This window comes from Rattus rattus, chromosome 7 (assembly GCF_011064425.1).
Source record: "Rattus rattus isolate New Zealand chromosome 7, Rrattus_CSIRO_v1, whole genome shotgun sequence".
In the NCBI taxonomy this organism is placed as follows: Eukaryota; Metazoa; Chordata; class Mammalia; order Rodentia; family Muridae; genus Rattus; species Rattus rattus.
The window spans coordinates 12,733,888-12,754,431 of record NC_046160.1 but is presented as its reverse complement, the minus strand read 5'-3'; the positions used below and the strand labels follow the sequence as shown (position 1 = coordinate 12,754,431).

Here is a 20,544-nt window from a genome sequence, read left to right as displayed (position 1 = left end):
ATCTTGTAATGGGTGTATCTGGGAAAAAATTGGCACTCTGTAGCAATCTCTTTTTTCTTTTCTCCTCAAAGTAGGGCCTTAGGATTCGGTGAAGTCATTGGAAATGTTTTTTTAAAAGTCGAGTTGATCTTTATGAGAGGAGTTCATTCATTCATTACCTATTTCTTCACAATATGTACTAGACCCTGATTGAAATCTTGTGGAATGCAGAGTAAACAAAACGCTGGAGCCCTCCTGTGGTGGAGCTGAGGGCCAAGGTGGTCATCAAGAAACTGGTACCCACACACACTCACTGCCACAGGCAGTACTTACACACTTGATACTCAGTGCCACAGGAGGTACTTACACACACTCACTGCCACAGGCGGTACTTACACACTTGATACTCAGTGCCACAGGAGGTACTTACACACTTGATACTCAGTGCCACAGGAGGTACTTACATACTTGATACTCAGTGCCACAGGAGGTACCCACACACTTGATACTCAGTGCCACAGGAGGTACTTACACACTTGATACTCAGTGCCACAGGAGGTACTTACACACTTGATACTCAGTGCCACAGGAGGTACTTACACACTTGATACTCAGTGCCACAGGAGGTACTTACACACTTGATACTCAGTGCCACAGGAGGTACTTACACACTTGATACTCAGTGCCACAGGAGGTACTTACACACTTGATACTCAGTGCCACAGGAGGTACCCACACACTTGATGCTCAGTGCCACAGGAGGTACTTACTTACATGATACTCAGTGCCACAGGAGATCGGATGAAGAAACAAACAGGAGCTATTTCAGTTAAAGTGAGTTTTAAACAGAAACTATCAGTCTTTAAAAATCTTTAGCATGTAGTAGTTTCTAAAGTTGTCAAGACAGAGGGAATGGGCTTTAACGGGGGTAAGAAGGGCTTGCACTCATCTTTCCTCATCCTTTATGCTCCCGAATTATCAAAGAGCAAGTTCCTCTGTCTCTACAAATCCAAATGCTCTCAACGCTGCCATGATTTCCCAAATGTTTTGCACTGACGTGTTCATATAAGTCTTATGAATAGGAGCTACCACACACTCGATAGGTTTCAAAGAGGCAGACATGGCACCCATGCCTGCAATCCCAGCATGGGTGATGTGGGATCATCCTGGGCTACCCAGTGAGTTCAAAGCCAGTCTGATCTACAGGAGACCATGTCTAAAAAAAAATACCATTTAAAACTTTAATAACTAAATTCAAAAGATTTTAGCAAGTAGGACTCTTTTTCATGTGAACGCCGCATCCAAGTTTGCACATAGTTCCTTCTCCAGATAGCAGGCCAGGCAAGGTCATAAGCCAAGCCACGTAAAGCAAGGGGAGGATAAGAGCTGGCTTTCAAATGGCTGGAGGGATTGGTCTTCTGAGCTTAGTTTACCAGGCAACTTTGGCTTATTCACTACTTACAGTTTGCTTTGAAGACCAGGAGCAGGCCAGACGCACCGATCCCCAAGCAGATGAACAGTAGATACTAGGGGGTCAAGAGAGTCATCCAGACAGAAGTGAACCAGCCCAGGGAGTGCGCTCCAAAGAGAATGAAGAAAAAGACGGACTTTTGAATTAAACAGTTGAGATGCTACATGGCACCCCATTTTATGATTGAAAATAACTCTGAAAATAATCTTTGAGGCCCAGACAGAATTATTTTAAAAACTCTTTGTCCTACTGTGATAGTGTTGCCAATTCTTTTTCCTTAGCTTCTACACCCAAGATTGTTGATTACCAGATTTTCAGATAATGGGTCATTGAAATAATTGTTAGCAATTAATAAACTTGAAAAGATGGGTGATAAATATTGTTGGCTGCTTGGGCAGGTTCATTGTCAATGCACTTTTATTGAGCTAAGTCTGTAAGGACACAGAATGGGAGTCGTGGGAAGTAGAAGGGAAAACAGACTCTTCATTCAAGAACTTTATGATAGCTTAGCAAATGAGGTCGTTACATGGGACAATGGCAGAAAGTCATGGTTTTGATCACAGTCGAGTTTATGCTGCTTCTAAAACGGGAGGATTTAGAGTTCGGCTTTGGAAGTGAGTTCTCCGAAATGAGAGCTGGAGAAAGTTGAGAGTCTAGGTAATAGGGGAAAGGAGAGAGAAAAGTCAGAATGCAGGTGACAGACAGACTGAGGCCAAGGTGTACGGCTAGTGAAAATCCTATCAATACTCTGAACCTGGGCTCAGTGCCAGTGTTGGTGTCAGAGCTGGAAAATCCAGAGATGATCAATCTAATGCCCAGACAGAGAATGTGAGGGGACCACAGATACCAGAAGAGGAGGAAGAAGAGGAGGACAATGACAATAACAAAACTAACCAACCAACCAACCAACCAACCAAACAACCCAGTTTCTCCTACTTTTACCTGAATGCTAAAATCAAACCAAACCAAAACAACTAAAACCAAACCAACACAAGAAGAGCTAAGAAAGAGGAGCTATGAGCTGCTTAGGATGACCAGCTTGGAGTACAGTGTCGGGGGGGGGGGGAAGGAGAGAGAGACTAACGATGGGAGACACGGGACTGAGGAGAGTCTTTGTATCATAGATCCCCATGCCACCGAGTAAAGCTTGGAGATGCTGGGCTAAATAGTCCTCAGCTGTTTAGAGTCACAGGGCCTTCAAGCATCTCCTCACACTACAGATATGGCCATGGAAGACCAGAGAAGGCTCCAGGCTTTTCACTGTGCCTCAGGGTGTGAGAAGTCAAAGTCGTACTTAAGCCCTTCCCATCCCCTGACAGGGGAGTAGAGCATTAATAGAGCCTTTTGTTATTCTGTCTTAAGACAAGGACTCCCTGCATAGCCCTGACCCATCAGGAATGCACCGTGTAGTCCAGGCTGTCCTCAAGCTTGCAACAATCTCAGCCGCTTAGGTGTCAGGGTGACAGGTATGATGCCCACTTCTGCCTCTTTTGGGGAACATTTTTTGCCTGGTTTTATGGAGGGAGCCTGATAAAAATGTTAAGAGGTCACATTACCCCAAAGCAAAATGGAAGGCTTCTTAAGAACAAAGCATACACAGCAAGAAAGGCAGGAAGTGACGTGGGCAGCCCTGCTCTCAGACAAAGGATCCCCTCCAGTGATGTTAGAGCAGGATAAATTGGAATGATCTGTGGAGGGAGTGATTTTCCTGAGGCGTGTTCAGCAGCCCGAAGGACACATTCCAAGTGAGGGCTTTTCAATACTCTTTGAGAAGTTATGTAGGATAGGATTTCTTTCCAACTATCCCGGAGTCAAGAAATACGTCATTGGCTATGGAGGGAGAGAATGGGGCACTTTATTTTTAGAGTCCGTATTGCTATGTCCCCAGGCTGGCCTTGAATCCTTGGACTTAGATGACCCAACAGGTGTGTGCCATTGTGCCCAGCTGTCCTGTTGTTTATTTGTGTTCAAACTGGTTCCAAATAGGGAAATTAAAACAAGAGGTTGAGGAATTTGAGCATATCTAGCTGCCACATATCCCAGCGTTATTTGAGAAAAGGTCTCACCGCATAACCTAGGGTGGCCTGGAACTTTCCACCACGCCTCAGCCTCCCCAAGTGCAGTGCTCACAGGCATGCACCGTCACACTGGTTCAGTTCTGGGCCCCCTCCACATCTGTTCATCACAGTCGTTCCTTATTTGTATGGGGCAAGGAGTACAGAAGGCCGGAGGTCAGAGAACCACTTGTTAGAGTTTGTCTGTCCTTGCTCTGAACGTGTTCTGGACCCTTGAAAGAAGGGCTGTCCTCTCCTCTTTGTTCCCCCAAACAGCCAACCAACTGTAAGATAGGTATGCATTTGGTGACAGTCTGGTGTAAAGCTCATGCCTGCATCCTCAGCACTCGGGAGGCTCAACCAGGAGTATTCCTGACACGTCTACCCTTGTGACTCATTCTCCAAAAAAGAATAGGTTGGACTCAGTAGGTCTTAGTCTGGGGTGGGGCGGGGAATCATACATGAAATAAGATGAAAATAATAAATAATAAAACTAATGAAGAATGCACTCCCTGGTCACTGAATGCTGTAAGTTTGGTGACGCCGTGTGTACCTACAATCTCAGCACTCGGGAGGTGGAGGTAGGAAGAGCAGAAGTTCAAGGGCACTTCTGAAGTTCAACGAGTTCTGGGCTATGTAACAATTGCAGACTAGCCTAACTTAGCTAAGACTAAGATAATAAATGGAACGTTTTTCATATTTAAGTTTGTGCCACTGGATTCTAATAATGGTAAGTTAGATGACAGCCCTTGACTTGGTAAGGAAGGTGACAGTTAAAAACCACTGAGGTAGGGTTAGGGTACAGTTGGTAGCATGCTTGTCAAGCATGCATTAAACCCTAGCTTTGATGCCTGGCACTGCCCAAAAAGAAAGGTGGTGGTGTATGCCTATAATCTCAGCACTTAGGAAGCAGAGGCAGGAGGATCACCAGTTCAGTTCAAGGTCATCATCCTCCACTGCACAGAGAGCTTGCGCTACCAGAGACCTGGTTCGAAACAAACAAAAATTTGCATGATCCACTTGTTGGAGGCCATGAGGGATAACTGCCCTTTGGAGGTGAACAGGACTTGAGTTGCCTGAGGCTGGGGGTTCAGGCAGGGACCTGTAAAGGACTGAGATCTTTAGGTGGCCTGCACACAGCTTGTAGACCAGGACTCTGAAGGATGAGGTTATAGTCTTTGTGGCTACAGAATATCATTGACCCTCAGGGCACCCTGACTATGATCCATGTTTCCAAAGTCATAGATTTTTAAAACCTTGTCTATGATTTCCAGCTTCTGGCGTCTGCTCACTGGGCAGTGGTGGGAAGGTACCATCATTCTGAAGACTGCATTTACTGTTATCCTAGCAGCTCTCCCTGCCCCCAAGTGCCAAAGGCAAATCCAAATTGGATGTCGTTTTATCGGAATGATGAAAACCTTCTCCCAGGAGAGGCAGCGCTAACCTGCTTTCCCCTCTCACCTAAATGGGTCCTGGTGACGGACGATCTGTTTTATAAAGTGCATGGACTCAGCCACCTCACTGGAATTTGCGAGATCTGCTTCAGCAGATGGGGTATTTCCCCAGGATGACTACTTAGTTTCCCCCAATTGATCTCCACCCCCATCTCTGCAAACAGGCTTTCCCTGGCTGGAGGGAACTTTCTCTGGAGGCCAGGACTGTCCCTCTGAATAGTCCCTCTGAATATCTCTAAGGGTTTTTAGCTGTCCCTCTTCACTTGCAAGTCAAGGCATAATGAATGTCACTTTTTTTTTATATTTAAGTTGATGGTTTGTTTGTTTGTTTGTGACTGAGTCCCACTAGGCTGGTCTGGAACTTGCATTATAGACCAGGTTGGCCTTGAACTCAAAGAGCTCTGCTTGCCTCTGCCTTGAAGGAGGCATGCGCCACCACTGCCCTGCTTTTTTTTTTTTTTGGTACCTTGCGCTTCCTAGGCAAACGCTCTACCGCTGAGCTAAATCCCCAACCCCTTACTGCCCTGCTTTTAGTTGAAGTTTGTCCCTCTCACTGAGAGTCTCTGAGAGGCTTCTGCTTAGCTGACTCCAGCTGGACGTGTGTGAGAGACAGAAGAGAATCCAGGCAGGGACACCTTCCGCCAGATCCACAGCTCAGGAAATACCCAGGCTATCAAAGGCCCCTCGGACACATTCAGGCGTGCCAAGCAATAACAAGGGGCAGAGGGGCCCCCGGAAGAAGAGCGACCTGAATTTTGATGAGTCATGTCATCTCACACGAAGCTTAAACTCACGCACCTCAAAGCAGGCCGGCCGGCGGGTGGGCGGGCACTGCTCTGAGAGAGCAGGCCGCCATGTTTCCTTCCTCCCAGGTCTTGACACACATCCACGCAGCCAAATTACCCAACCCCGAGTAAACAAAACAATTACAGGTCACTGGAGTCGGTTTGGAGGATCAATGACAGCCTCCAGATGTAAAGAATGCTCTGTGTGCTCCTGAGCTGAGGAGTTGTCTGCTCTGAGGGCTTTACCTAGCTTCTCACTGGCCCTGGACACACTAGCGCAATGGTGGAGTACCAGAGGCGGTTGGGACCCTGAGAGTTGTTCAGGAGCTGCTCTTGCTTCTTCAAGCCTGAGGCTGTGTTCAGGCTTCCTCTTAGGAGAACTCTGCTCTGCTGGATACATAAAACAGTTTTGTTCCTCACCCAGCTATCACTAATTTTTGGTACTAGGAAATAACCCAGGGCCTGCTCCTTGACCACTGAATGACTCTTAATTACTTATTATTTTGAATGGAGTCTGTAGTAAATACCATGTTTCTCATAGTTAGCTGGGTGAAAATTCACATCACCTTCTCAGATTATTTATTTATCTTTTTTGAGACCACCTGAGGACCTCTGGGGAGTGAGGTGTTGGAGCCGGGGAGGAGATGGGCACTCACCCTGGGTCTTCAGTTTCTCGAAGCCCAGGGAGGCAGCATGCATTCACTTTCCTAACCCAGAGGCAAGGCCACCCCGTTTCTAACCGCACCCATACTTAAGAACAAGTCGGAGGCTGACCTGAACGCACAGATATTTTCACCATGAGGTTTCTATTGCTTGGTCCTTCTGGGGGCGGGACTCTATTTTTTTTTATTAACTTGAGTATTTCTTATTTACATTTCGAATGTTATTCCCTTTCCCGGTTTCCGGGCAAACATCCCCCACCCCCTCCCCTTCTTTATGGGTGTTCCCCTCCCCACCCTCCCCCCATTGCCGCCCTCCCCCCAACAATACGTTCACTGGGGTTCAGTCTTAGCAGGACCCAGGGCTTCCCCTTCCACTGGTGCTCTTACTAGGATATTCATTGCTACCTATGAGGTCAGAGTCCAGGGTCAGTCCATGTATAGTCTTTAGGTAGTGGCTTAGTCCCTGGAAGCTCTGGTTGCTTGGCATTGTTGTTCATATGGGGTCTCGAGCCCCTTCAAGCTCTTCCAGTTCTTTCTCTGATTCCTTCAACAGGGTCCTATTCTCAGTTCAGGGACTCTATTTTAATTAACAACTTGGTCTCACACTGTTGCCCAGCCTGAACTGGAACCCAAGGTGTACCCAAAGCTGGCTTTGAACTCCACATTCTCCTGCCTCCAGCTCCCAGAGGCTGGGACTGTGAGCATGGCCTACCACACCTTTAATTTCATCGCCGTGTGAAGTTACTTTGTATTTGGTGATGATTTAGTTTTGGACATGGGCATAAAGAGAGCTACCTTATTTTTGAGATACCTTCATTTAAAAATTTTTATTTAATTTAAAAACTTCCCATGTATGAGTGCTTTGCCTGCATGTATGTCTATGTGGCTCATTTTGTGCCTGATGCCCACAGAGGCCAGAGAAGGAGTCAGAGTCCCTGGGACTGGAGTCACAGCACTGGGTGCTGGGAAGTGAACCTGGGTCCTCTGAAAGAGCAGCCAGCCAGTGCTGACCCAACTCGTCAGCTCCCAAGACCCTCACTGTAAACACTGCGTACTTATGTATTGTGAGGTCTGTTTTCTCTCACTAGATGACTTCCAGGAATCACAGTATACCTTTTGCTTTCTTCTATTATGTTGATTACTGAGTTATATGAACAGACTTACAAATATTTTCTAGAGAAAATGATATTTATTACAGTATCACATGTTGTTCTATGGCATTTTATTTAAGATATGTGAGAATTCATCATCTTAGAGTAGATTTAATATCACAATGCTGAAATCGCTCCAGTGATTTACATATATTTTATTTGCAGTGGATTTCATAACAAGTCATTGCTATTTCTAAAACTTTCCTGTGATATTATCTGAACTTTATTTGAAAGGATAGATAACGGACTGTCCTTTTCTCCCCTCCTCTGTCCTCTCTTCCCTTCTCCTCCCCTCCCTGCCTGAGTCTTGCAATGTTGTCTGGGCTGACCTTGAACTCAAAAATCCCTCCGCATTGGCCTCCAGAGGGTTGAGATTGCAGGCGTAGGACCCTGAACCTGGCTTGACCTTCTTTCCCGTCCTTCCCACAGATAGTCGTTCTGCTAACTTCTCTTTAGCTTTTAAAGGAAGCAATTCTCGAATGTCTGGAAGGCAGCGCGTTTACCACCTTGCTTTTAGCGTTCTCAGTGTCAGGTGTGCTGGTGTGACAGGGCTGCCTAATGGGGTTCTGTCTGAATACACACAAACAAAGGAAACTATCCCTAAGAAAGTCCTCTCTCCTCTTGTCCCTCAGTCTTCCCCTCATCACTCTTGTCAGGCTCCCCCACCCCCAACTTTTAAAATCATCCATTCAATCTGTTTATTCAGAGAGTTAACAAATAGTTGGGAGGTTGAAAATCATCCACTCAATCTGTTTATTCAGAGAGTTAACAAGTAGTTGGGAGATCGAGGCAAGAAGGTTGTTCTGAGTTTGATGCCAGCTTGGGCTATGTGTTGAATTCCAGGCCAGCCAGACCTGCATAGCAAGAGCTTTTCTCTCTCAAAACAAAACCACGAACCTGGCAACAGCAGCGATCAAGTAGGCACAGAGTCCACAGAATCCATGCTTTATTTCTTTTTATTTACCTGTTTATCTCGCAGTGCTGTCATTTTAATGGCAGTTAGAATAGTCACCTGTGTTCCTGTGCTTCGAACTGCTGTGGCCCGAAGCAATTAAACACAGGAAACTAGAAAACTAACCACCACGAGAGATGGTTCTGCTTGGGTAGTGAGGGCAAGCACTTACTGCTCTGAGGTGAGTCCCAGTCTGTGTAAAATGACTGGGAGTAAACACTGTGCCCACTGATGATCAAACACAATGTCCCTGGCTCTGCATTAAAGACTATGATGCACAATGGCAAGCCAGTGTTACTCACCACCAAGCGATGTTGATTTTAGCTGACATAGGGAAAAAAAGAAAACCAGCGTAAGTGCTCTGCACAGTGTCTTCAGGAGTTGTTGGGCATCACGGAGGTTATGTAGACATTCCCTTCTGATCATGTTTGCAGGCTTTGTCCTGGTGAATTATTTTTAAGTTTCAAGGGAAATATTTCCCTGGCTCCCTTCCCCCACCACAAAAAAGTTCTTGTTCTACTAAATTAGAAATATGCACTAAAGACCCATTCAACAAAGGACACTGAAGTGGAAATTAACTCAAGTCTGCTTTCAATTAATTTCAATTCCCCAAAGTGCCAAAATTTCCATTTCAGTCCCAGCAGTAATTGGAAAGTAATAGGCAAGCCTGGGTTTTTGTAATTGTACGTGTATGTAGGGAAGGAGGCTGTGCATTCTAGGTCACCCTGGGGGAGGGGCAGGAGAGGCTGTAGTCCTCAGACTCCGGTTAGTTTTACAATGCACTTTCCCAGCTAATTTCATGACAGCCTGGCCATCCCTTTTTAGATGCAAGTTTCCGTGTTTCCATTTCTCTATGTTTACAGTTTTAGAACCTTTGCTTCTGAACAGAAGAAAGAGATTGTAAAAAGAAATCCTTTCCAAGAATTACAGGATCAGAATCAAGCAAATGCAGGGAGTGTGTGTGTGTGTGTGTGTGTGTGTGTGTGTGTGTGTGTGTGTACGTACACAGAGGGGATCCAGAACCCTAAAGCTTCTGCTTAGCACCCCAAAGCACTCAAGAAAACCTGATGGAGCTGGAACTGGAGGTCAGTTGGTAGAGCACCTCGCTTGTAGAAAAGACCACATTTAGTGCCCAGCACCACATAAACTGTATGTAGTGGCTCATGCTAATAATCCCAGGGCCTGAGAGCTAGAGTCTGGAGGATCAGAAGTTCAAGATCAACTTCAGCTCCATATGAGTTTGAAGTCATCCTAGAGAGGCAGTCAGTAGTTAAGAACGCGTGCTGGAGAGATGGCTCAGGGGTTAAGAACACTCACTGCTCTTCCAGAGGTCCTGAGGTCAATTCCCAGCAACCACATGGTGGCTCACAGCCATCTGTAATGGTATCTGATGCCCTCTGCTGGTGTGTCTGAAGACAGGGTACTCACATAAATAAATAAGTCTTTAACAACAACAACAAAAAGGATGCTTCTTGTACAACAATAAGGACCCGAGTTCTGATCCTAGCACTCTTGTAATGAGCCGGGTGTGGTCTCCCAAGCCTGTAAACCCAGCATTCTGGGGACAGGGGTGGCTGGAGACAGATATCTAGGGCTTGCTGGCTGCCAGCCTAGCAGAAAATCAGGAGCTCCAGGTTCAAGGACAGCATAAAGGAGGACAACCGATGGTTTCCTCTGGCCTCTGTCTTAGCACTCACACATTGGCTCATGCATCCATACACAAACATGTACATCACATGCACACATGCACGGCAGGGGAGACAGACAGACAGAGACACAGATAGGGACAGAGACAGAGAGACTGGGCAGAGATCAATCCTGAGATTTCAGAAACAGTGTAAGTTGGAAACCATGGCTTTATGTATAGATCAGCATGAACAAGGGGTGAGCAGACATTTTCTAAAGCTTTAGCAGCATTTCCTCAAAGGTCTGCCACGACCTAGATGTGTGTTCTAAAGGCCAGCACTGCAATTGTGGAGGTGCAAGGAAAAGAAGGTAAAGGGAGTGTGCAAGCCACGTAGACCAGTGAGGGACATTTATTACTTCATGGCAGACACTGCTTCAAAGACTGTCAAAGTCAGAGTAGAAAATTCCAGGGGATGGGGACAGCTTAGTGCTAGAGCACTTGTCTCCGCCTGAACCCACATTGAATTCAGTTTCTAACATCACATTGATTAATTAATTCTGGACTCTGAGAGGAAAGGATTCTCAGTACAGAGCAGGTAGCTTACAACAAGAACGATCTCAAGAAATATCTGGAATTGCCATAAGACATTTTCTAGAAAAGTCCTGCTGCTTTCCCACGTAGTCTTGTTATTCTCCCCTCAAAATACGCTTTTCAGTCTAAATTCTCCATTAGTGGGAGTGCACACTTCAATGTAGAAGTTCTCTCCAGGGCTGGAGAGATGGCTCAGTGGTTAAGAGAATTGCCTGCTCTTCCAGAGGTCCTGAGTTCAAATCCCAGCAACCACATGGTAGCTCACAACCATCTATGAATAAAATAAATAAATCTTAAAAAAAAAAAAAAAGAAGTTCTCTCCAGGAGAGTTGGGTGTGATGGTGTATGCCTGTGATCCCAGAAAGTTGAGTTGAAGCAGGGGACTCATGAGTTAGAGATCAGCTTAGGAAACAACGAGACCTTATCTCAGAAAAAAAAAAAAAACAAAAAAAACAAAACCTTTCTTTAATATAAAAGGATGGATACAGTTACTACAGTCACTTTTCCATCCACGATGACAGCGATGCCGGGTAAACTGAGAATGAAGGGAGGGGAGAGACAACCATGTTCCACTTCAAGTGGCCATCAATGGTTGTTGACACCGTGTGGGGAAACCAACAGCAGGAGCGATCGTGGCTCCTCCTGCCATTTCTTAACTTATATTCCCATTGTTTATTATTAACATTATTATTGTTTCATTTTTAACAATAGGTCTCATGTAGTCCAGGCTGGCCTGCTACTCCATATGTAGCCAAATGATGATCTTGAATGATGACCTCCAGCTTCTTACCTCCCAGGTCTGGGATTTCTCCTGGTTTGTAAGGTGTTGGGGACCAAACACGGAGCCTTATGCGCAGTAGGAAAGCGCTCTGCCAACTGACTTACATGCCTAGGCACAGAAGATATTCTGCATGGTCCTAAATAGAGATGCTTTCGTTCCACATTATTAGTAAAAATGATTCTGAAAGCTCTAGCAGCTACCATAAGGTAGGACAATGAGGGTTCTGAGGTAAGGACAGAAGTGTGACTCAATGGCAGAGCCCTTGTCCAGCACGTGTGAGCCCTTGGATTCGATGTCTAACACCTCAAAACAAACAGGAAGAAAAAAAAAGATAAAAATCACCTAATAATTGTTTCTCTTTTAGCTAAGATCACCTGTAAAGAATCATTTCATAAATATTTTACATTTTACAGTAATGATGAAGGAATTTAGAATGAGAAGTGAATGTAAAAATAAATACAGAAAACTAGAGACTACACAGCCAGCTATATATAAAAATGGGGGGAAATGCTATTCAAAATATTTATAGCAAAGAAGGCTTAGGAAGTACTTAATGATTTAACAGTGCAGGATCATTGGAGTAGAGAGATGGCTCTGATCTTAAGAGCACTTACTGTTCTTCCAGAGGACCTGGGTTCAGTTCCTAGCACCCATGTGGCTGGTCGCAACTCTCTTTCCAGGGGGCCTGACAAAAAACATGACAGGATCTTGACCGTACTTGGTGGTTCATACTTGTAGCCATGAGTCTAAGGGCAGGCAAGTTAAGTTCCAGGCCATCATCCTGGGCTGCATTGTGAAACCCTGTCTCAAACAAACAAACAAACAAACAAACAAACCTAAAAACCTTTTTAAAAAGGTACAGAATCGGGGTTGGGGATTTAGCTCAGTGGTAGAGCGCTTGCCTAGGAAGCGCAAGGCCCTGGGTTCGGTCCCCAGCTCCAAAAAAAAGAACCAAAAAAAAAAAAAAGGTACAGAATTTTTAACAAGAAAATTATGAAACAGTATTGAAAATCTGGAAAGAACTACAGTGCTTTTGGACAGGATTTTGTCTGTTGTTTGTTTGTCTGTCTGTCTGAGACAGAGTCTCAGTGTGTAGCCTGGCTGGCCTAGAATGTGCCATTCGGATCAGGCTGACCTTGAACTCAGAGAAATCTGCTTCTCTCTACCTCCCAATGCTGAGAGTAAAGATGTGTGCTGTCATGACCAGCTTGGGTAAGATTTGGAAAAAGAAAAAGCTCATTTCTCCCAATTAACACAAAATCTGGCACAATTCCAATGAGAATTTCCTTTTTTTTTTTTTCCATCATGGGTAAAATGTTTTTGAACTTCTTCTGTTTGTATGCCAGGAAGAGCAAGTTATTTAAAAAAATCAATAACTTATCTCAACAAATATTTTTTTGACCCAACTGATAAGATAAAATTGCCCAATTAAACATCCAAAGCCCGGTGCCATCCATCCCTTAAGAACATTAATAACAACCTGTAAATACACAGAGCAGAATCTTTACCTCAGCCTCCATTGTCCTGCCACGGCTTCTCTCCTTCTCCCCCCTGTCTCCTCCTTCCTTTCCAAGTCTCCTCAGCAAATATTTTTTTTAAGATTTATTTTTATTTTTAATTATGTATAAGTGTTATTGTGTGGTGTGTGTCTGTGTGTGCGCACGCGCGAGCACACGCACATATAGGTAAATGCGGGAGCCAGCAAAGGACAGAAGCACTACGTTTCCTGGAATTAGACTTACAAATGGTTGTGAGCCACCTCGTGTGGTGCTGGGAACTGAGTTCAGGTCCTCCTAACCTCTGGGCCACCTGTCCATCCCATTACTATTTTTTTTAACACACTAAAGACTGCTGCTATCTGTCATTTGGAAGCCGGGATAGATAGATAGATAGATAGATAGATAGATAGATAGATAGATAGATAGATAGATAGATAGATAGATGATGGATGGACAGATGGATGGACAGATGGATAAATAAATAGAGACACACAGATATATACAGACATACATGCATACATACATACATGCATACATGCATACATATATACATGCATACATATATACATGCATACATACATACACACATACATACATAGGTGACAGATAGATATTCCAAAAAGAAGGAGGCCTCAATAGATTTCAGGGTGTATGGAAATTTAATGTTACGAAATTGAAATTCCAGCTTCCTGAAGAAGGAAGATGGCTCCCTAACCTGTGCAGGTACAAGGTTTACGTCTAGAAGATAAGGAGGTAGAATGTTCCCCTGTCCTACACATAAAACCAAACTCTAGATGATTCGACCACTTTTTTAAAAAACAGAAAAATCCTGAGGAAAATTTAGGGGGAAAATAAAATCTTGCAATCTTCAGAGCGCTTTAGAGTGAATTCAAGAAACCTAGGAGAAATTAAGAGTGGCTCGCTTTAGTTCTAAAACAATAACAAAGTGAGACGGGAATAGAAGAGCGTGTGATGCTGGAGAGATGGCTCAGCAGCTTAGAGTGCCGGCTTGACTCCCAGCACCCACACGGTTACAACTGTCTGCAACTCCACTTCTAGGTGGCTCAATATTTTCTTGCCTCTATGGGCACTGCACACATGTGGTACACAGACATACATGCAGGCCAGACACTCACGCAGGTGGAATAAAGCAAAGATAATTAAAAAACTAGACGGCAACAATATAGCACGCAATCCTCTCTACTACGTAGTGTTTTTCTAATTGATACGTAAAAAGCAAGTGACCAAAAATAATCGTCGACTCAGAGAAATAGATAATCTAAAGAGTGTCAAGGACACAGAGAAACATTCAGCAGCTTGGCAGTCAGCAGAAATAACTAGTAAATGGCACTTGTCACCCGTCTGCCTGACTGAGAAGAACTAAAATCTGTTACGTTTCCTGTTGGCCAGACTAAAGCAAAAGAGAGGATGCATACATCTGTCAAGACGGCCTGCTGCTGCTCTTCCACAGGACCCACGTCGGGTCTTATCACGCGTGCCAGAGCGCTCACAACTGTCTGCAGTGCCAATTGCGGGGATCTAACACCTTCCCCTGGCCTCCGCAAGCACACGTGTGGCTTTCACTCACACAGACATAGACACACAAGTCAAAACAATCTTAAATCCACCACTATGTAACCCCTGCGTCCTGAAGCTTTTCTTGGGGCCCTGTTTACAGTGGCAAATAAAGGGAGTGCCTAACATCGTGGGAAGCAGCCAATAAGGATGCTTCCATGTGCAAAGTAATAAGTCTAGAAACATCTCTGTGACTCATTAAGTGAGAATGGAAAAGTACAGAAAGGTGGAAAATGAGTCTTCAGCGGCAGCATCCTCTCTCTCTCTCTCTCTCTCTCTCTCTCTCTCTCTCTCTCTCTTTCTCTCTCTCTCTCTCTCATGCATGGATGCATGGGTATAATACATACATATATATATAACACACACACACACCCACACATACACACACACACACACACACACACACACACACACACACACACACTGGATGTGATCATGTGAGGACAGAGAAAGGCTTGAAAGAGCAGCAGAGATCGAGGTCAGTAGGGACCAGGGAGGAAACGGGCATAGTAGAAATAGGGTGTAAATAACACCAATCCAACACCAAAATTAGATAAAATGCTTTGTTACACAGTAAGAGTAAATGGTAGCTAATGTCCTCCATTATCAATGGACAGCGTGAGCAAAAATGGTGATCGTCATTTAGAGGCACTCTATGTGTTCCCAATGCACTTTCCAGTTTTATTCTGGTATTGTTTTTTAACCAGGACTTTTATTAGGGATTTCATTAAGGTTAAGCTCTAGGAATGAGAGAGTCCTAGTTAGTGGGCACAAAAGCCCATGAAGCCTCCTCAGCTCTCATAGAAAACCACGGGCTCAGGTTCGTGGGTGGGTTTGCTGTCCCATTCCAATTACAGAATATTATAAAGGCACTGCTTCAGCCCCATGGGCTTATGGGAGGGGAAAGTCCCCCCCATGACATAGAAATCATGAAGGCCTAGAACCTGAAGATCTGTTTACACACGGTATCCTATGAAACAGGTGTCTGCACAGTTCCTGATATGCATGTCGTGGTCACCTTAGTGCAGCCTCAGGTCTGGGTGGTTCCATTTGTACATGGATCCCATCCCTCTCAGGCTAGGAGCCACCAGGGAACTTTGGTAGTCACTGCCATCATCTGGATACAGCTCATATATTACTCATGGCAGCCAGGGCCTGTTCTTCTGAGGTCAGGGGATACGGCCCTGGCATCAGGTTCTTGGTCACGTGGAAGGCTGTCCGTGCCCCGAGTGGCACCAGGCCACCGGTTGCCCTTTGCAGCGGTCAGACTCTCAGGGCTGAAGCCCCGCCCACTCCCATCTTCACCTTCTCTAGCTCTAGGTTGTGTGGTTGGTTATGTGCGTGCGTGCGTGCGTGCGTGCGTGTGCGTGTGCGTGTGCGTGTGCGTGTGTGTGTGTGTGTGTAGTTACTTTTGCTTTTGAAATTAACTAGAACAAGATTTCTAACATTTATTGATAAAACGCTTTATATCTTGAAATCAGCGGCCACAGAAATTTGTATCTGTGAGCTTTCTGAACTACACACGTTTTCATTTTAGGACATGAGTTTTTGCTCACCTTCTTCCGATTAGTTATAGGTTAGAGAACTAAATCAGCAGAAGTAGATTATCCACAGCAATTTGGCTCTACATATTTCAAGATTGTTTACTTTCACAAATAGCAATAGAATTACTCCTAATAATAATTTTTAAAAAGTTTGTGGAGGGGTAAGGCTCTGGCAGTAGAGTGCGTGCCTAGCATGCGTAAAGTCCAATCCCAAGCACAAACACAAACACCAAACAAACAAACAAAAGCTGGGTATATAGGCACATACATGCTATTTAGCATTTGGGAGGTAGGGGCGGGAGAATCAGGAACTTCAAGGTCATCTTGGGTTCACAGTGTTTGAAACAATCTGAGTACGTGAGATGCTGTCTACAGAGGAGAAAGAAAAGCATTAATCCCATGCCTTGTTCATCAAGCCTGAGGTATGAGAGGCACTGTCAGCCTGGGTACTGGGAGGTTCATAAGACAGGGGTAGGGGATGGGGTGGGGGAGGCGAACCAACACAAGAAAGGGTTAAAATGCTGAGAGGGAGAGATGCGAATGGCTAAGAGGGGCCCAACCTTTGCGTTCTCTACTGTACTAGATTGCATTCTGAACTTGCGCCTTCTCGTTGTGAGATCACAACGGCCAGCCCACATTTGTTAAACTTCTCCCGTGCGCAAAGCACACCAGGGGCTGAGGGTGGTGGCCGGACACAGGCTTATTGCCTTTCTTCCTCTCTCAGGCTGTTGCTCTTAAGACAATTGTCCTAAACAGCAAGTAGATAATAAAATTATTAAATAAAGCCACGTGACTGGATCAAAGGAGAATGAAAAACTACCACACTTTTTAGTAACGAATTCCATAGTTTACAATGATATTTGCAGGCCAGTGAGATGGCTCCGCTGATAAGAATGATTGCCTTAGGAGCCTCATGACCTGAGTTAGTCCCAGCCCCCACATAAAGGCGAAAGGAGAGCCGGACTCCACAGTTGCTCTCTGATGTCCATGTGCCTCGGCTCTCTGACCTCCATGTGCGTGTCTCGGTATGTGCCCCTCCTTAATAATATAAAGTAAAATATCCGACTTTGCTTTTTAAAATAATTTATTTTTTATACTATGTGCTTTGGTGTTTCACCTGATTGTGTGTCTGTACGAGTGTCAGATTTCCTGGAACTGTTCAGTTGTGAGCCGCCATCTGGTTGCTGGGAACGGAATCCAGGTCCTCTGGACCAGCAGTCAGTGCTCTCAACCGCCGAGCCATCTCTCCAGTCCCCGACTTTAAGTTTCAAGTTAGAGGCTTACTTAGTTTAGCAATTCACTCTTTTGAAATTGTTTAGTCTCCTCACAGCACTACCAGATGTCCTTAATGCTTTGATTGGCAGGTGCAGGGAAGGGGAGGTGGCCTGATCCAGGACGAGGATGACGCAATGCTGAAGCTGGAGGAGAGAAGCAACAGGCACCATGGAAAAACCCAAAACAAAGCAAGGTCAGACTCCCATTTTGCTTTGGAGCTTGGGATCAGGAGACTCAGGCGTCAATCTGTCCTACCAAATGCCTTTTTTCTGTCTTCACCCTGGGGACCTTGAAAAACACAGACTTTCTGGGATACAGAAAATGCCACGGGTGTAACATGGCTTGAGCCCTTCTCCCCTCCTCAGCGATGACTTTACAACTGCCTCAGGCCGTGTTGAACAAGGTGCATTCTCTAATAGACAGCAGCACCTTCTAGGTTCTCCAAGAAGAACAAGCAGACTCTCTTCCCCGTTTGCTAGACAGAAGCAGTCGCTCTTGCCTTTTGCAATGGAGAAAGCAGTCAGAGAGCAGTCAGGTGGCAGCTACCAAGTGTCACACGTAGGCCTAAGGTCCTGGTCCATGTTTCTTGCCTTACTTGAGCTTGTATGGAGAGTTTTGGTAACCTCAAACCATTGGGATTTTATCGAGACAGCATCTGCCAAGTCCAGGTTCTAGGCCGAGGTTATCTATCAGTAATGAGGTTAACACATGGAGGCTGGTTTTCTACACCAGTATGGCTAAGGAGAACTATGTGCACAACTGCAGCCGAAGGCTTGCAGTGAGGAGTTTCATGAGAGCAGCTTGCCTCGTGCGATGTGGCCTCTGTGCAATGTCATGCTGCAGGCGTAGCAGCAAATCGGTTGAGCCAATGCCTTGTCTCCGTTGCCTCCTCTTCACGGCCACCTGGTGTGATTCTGAAAGAGACTTCCTAAGCCAACCTGGCTCTCTCCCTAAGCTGCAAATGATTTCTACAGCCTGCTCCATCAACCTCACGCTTCCCTGCGTCTCCAGACTCTAGTGATGGCATTCTTCCTGCCTATAATCTCGCAGAAACTTTCCATTGGCAATTTCTTCCCATCGGCCCTCCTTCCTGGTTGGATAAGTGTCCCTCATCTGACTGTAGCTGTGAGATGAGGGCAGAGCACAGGACTTTGTCGATGACCAGAGAGAGAAGGCAGACACAGGGACAGTTTATGTTCCTTCCTGAGATCAGTGCGTGACAGCCAGGCACTTGCCTGGCTGGCTTCCCTTCCTGTTGCTATAATAACATACAACTTGAAGGACGTGGGTCTCATTTGCTTGTAAGTCCAGGTGACAGTCCCTCATGGCAGGGAGCTTGCATCAGTACTTACAGAACTGGTCCCACTGCAGCAGCCACGTATAAGAGCAGAGAGCGGGATTGGAGATTTAGCTCAGTGGTAGAGCGCTTGCCTAGCAAGCGCAAGGCCCTGGGTTCGGTCCTCAGCTCCGGAAAAAAACAACAACAACAACAAAAAAAAAAAAACAAAAACAAAAAAAACAAAAAGAGCAGAGAGCAAGTGTGCTTTTTCTCTCCATTTTCTGAAAACGGGTTTTTAATGTGCCTGCAAATATGTATGTGCACCCCGTGCATGCTTAGAGGTCAGAAGAGGGTGTCATATCCCCAGATCTCTAGTTACAGGTAATGGGAAGCAAACCCAGGTCCCCTACAAAAGCAGTAAGGGTTCTTAATTGCTGAGCCATCTCTCCAGGCCCTTTCCCTCTCCATTTTATCCAGTCCAGGATGCTCAATGAATGGCCCTGTCCCAAGTTAGCCTACGTCTTTCTGCATGAATTAACCAAGACGATCCCTCAGTGACATTCTCAGAGGCCAACCCTGATCTAGACAACCCCTCAAAGTGTACCCAGAGGATTGCCTCCTAGGTGGAAAGTTGACAATTCATTCCAACCATAACCTGGTAAAGAACAGTTATGTCCACTCAGGTAACCTTTAGTTAGGCCTAAGAATACCAGGGAGGTCCCCCCAGGTTACCCCCTCTGGCCAGTTGACTGTCACATCGCTGAGTTTGGTAGAGGAACGTCCTTTCTGTGGTAAGAAAGGGTTTTCTACCGTGGTGATTGTGTCATGTAGGTTGAGTTTGCCCAGTGGGGGGAAATGGGAGCATCAGTGGCACCGGATTTGTTCTGGAATCCTCTGGTTCTTGCCAGTCGGGCACAGTTATGGGATCCTGTGTATTACTTTATTTCCCACATGTATCCAATGAGAGCCCAGACGGAGCAAGTCCGACTGACTGAACGAAGCTGTTTCTCCCTGCAGGAGAGAATGAACACATGCCGGTGAATAACCCGTCCACTCAGATTTACCAGGTGAGGCGAACGTGTCGTCCGTCGTGTGAGCCCTGCCCTGGGAGCAGTGGTGACTGTCCTCACGCACAGCAGTGTTTATCACTTAGTGCTCCCACATTTCCCTGGCTTTAACAGGGCCAAGGGGCAGGCAGGGCAGAGGCTACTCATTTTGTGCCTTTGAGAGAACTGGTTGGCAGAGGGAAGTTATTCTGTCTGTAAAGTCAGAGCACCCATACCGCACCTCTGGTTTTTATTGTATGTATGTATGTATGTATGTATGTATGTATGTATGTATGTATGTACTTTTGCCTATGGCACTGTCACTGTGGTCACACCAGGCAACAGCATGGCCATTAGAGGGCTCTCAGGAAGAGCTCTGCTTTCTCAGCGAGGTGTGGTGGCACATACCATAACCCCTTACCATGGGGACACTGACACACCACTTTTACAAGTTCAAGGCTGGCTTAGAGTACACAGTGAGATCTTGTGTAAAAACATTTTAAAAAATATGCTGTTTGTTTGTTTGTTTGAGACAGGGGCTTTCTTTGTAGCTCTGGCTGTCCTGGAACTCTGTAAACCAGTCTGGAACTCAGAGACCCTCTGTTGGAGCCTTTAATCCCCCTGAGTTGCTAGGATTAAAGGCATGTGCATCCACAACCTGACTAAAATATGCTTTTCTTAATTACTTCCCCACCCACCCAGGGAGCCCTGAGGATTGAGAGAGTTGTTAGCATTACAAATGGTGACAGGGGAAAAAAAGCTCATTTTAAACAATGGCATAAATAGACTCTTTACAAAGATAAAGTTTTGCAAAGTATT

The 20,544-nt window shown here is 45.4% G+C and overlaps 1 protein-coding gene and 1 long non-coding RNA gene across 6 annotated transcripts in view; both read left to right on the top strand.

Moving 5' to 3' along the window:
• The window catches only part of LOC116905852, a 30,692-nt gene extending 13,099 nt beyond the window's left edge, over nucleotides 1–17,593 (top strand). The window contains exon 3 of the long non-coding RNA XR_004388571.1: nucleotides 17,490–17,593. This is a non-coding gene — a long non-coding RNA (uncharacterized LOC116905852). The remainder of the gene's footprint in view (nucleotides 1–17,489) is intronic.
• A 2,107-nt stretch (nucleotides 17,594–19,700) lies between these two features.
• The window catches only part of Arhgef33 (Rho guanine nucleotide exchange factor 33), a 56,475-nt gene continuing 55,631 nt past the window's right edge, over nucleotides 19,701–20,544 (top strand). For all 5 annotated transcript variants that reach the window (XM_032908825.1, XM_032908827.1, XM_032908828.1 and 2 more), the window contains exon 1: nucleotides 19,701–19,746. In XM_032908825.1, coding sequence (XP_032764716.1) covers nucleotides 19,711–19,746 — 36 coding nt within the window. In that variant the 5' untranslated portion in view covers nucleotides 19,701–19,710. The remainder of the gene's footprint in view (nucleotides 19,747–20,544) is intronic.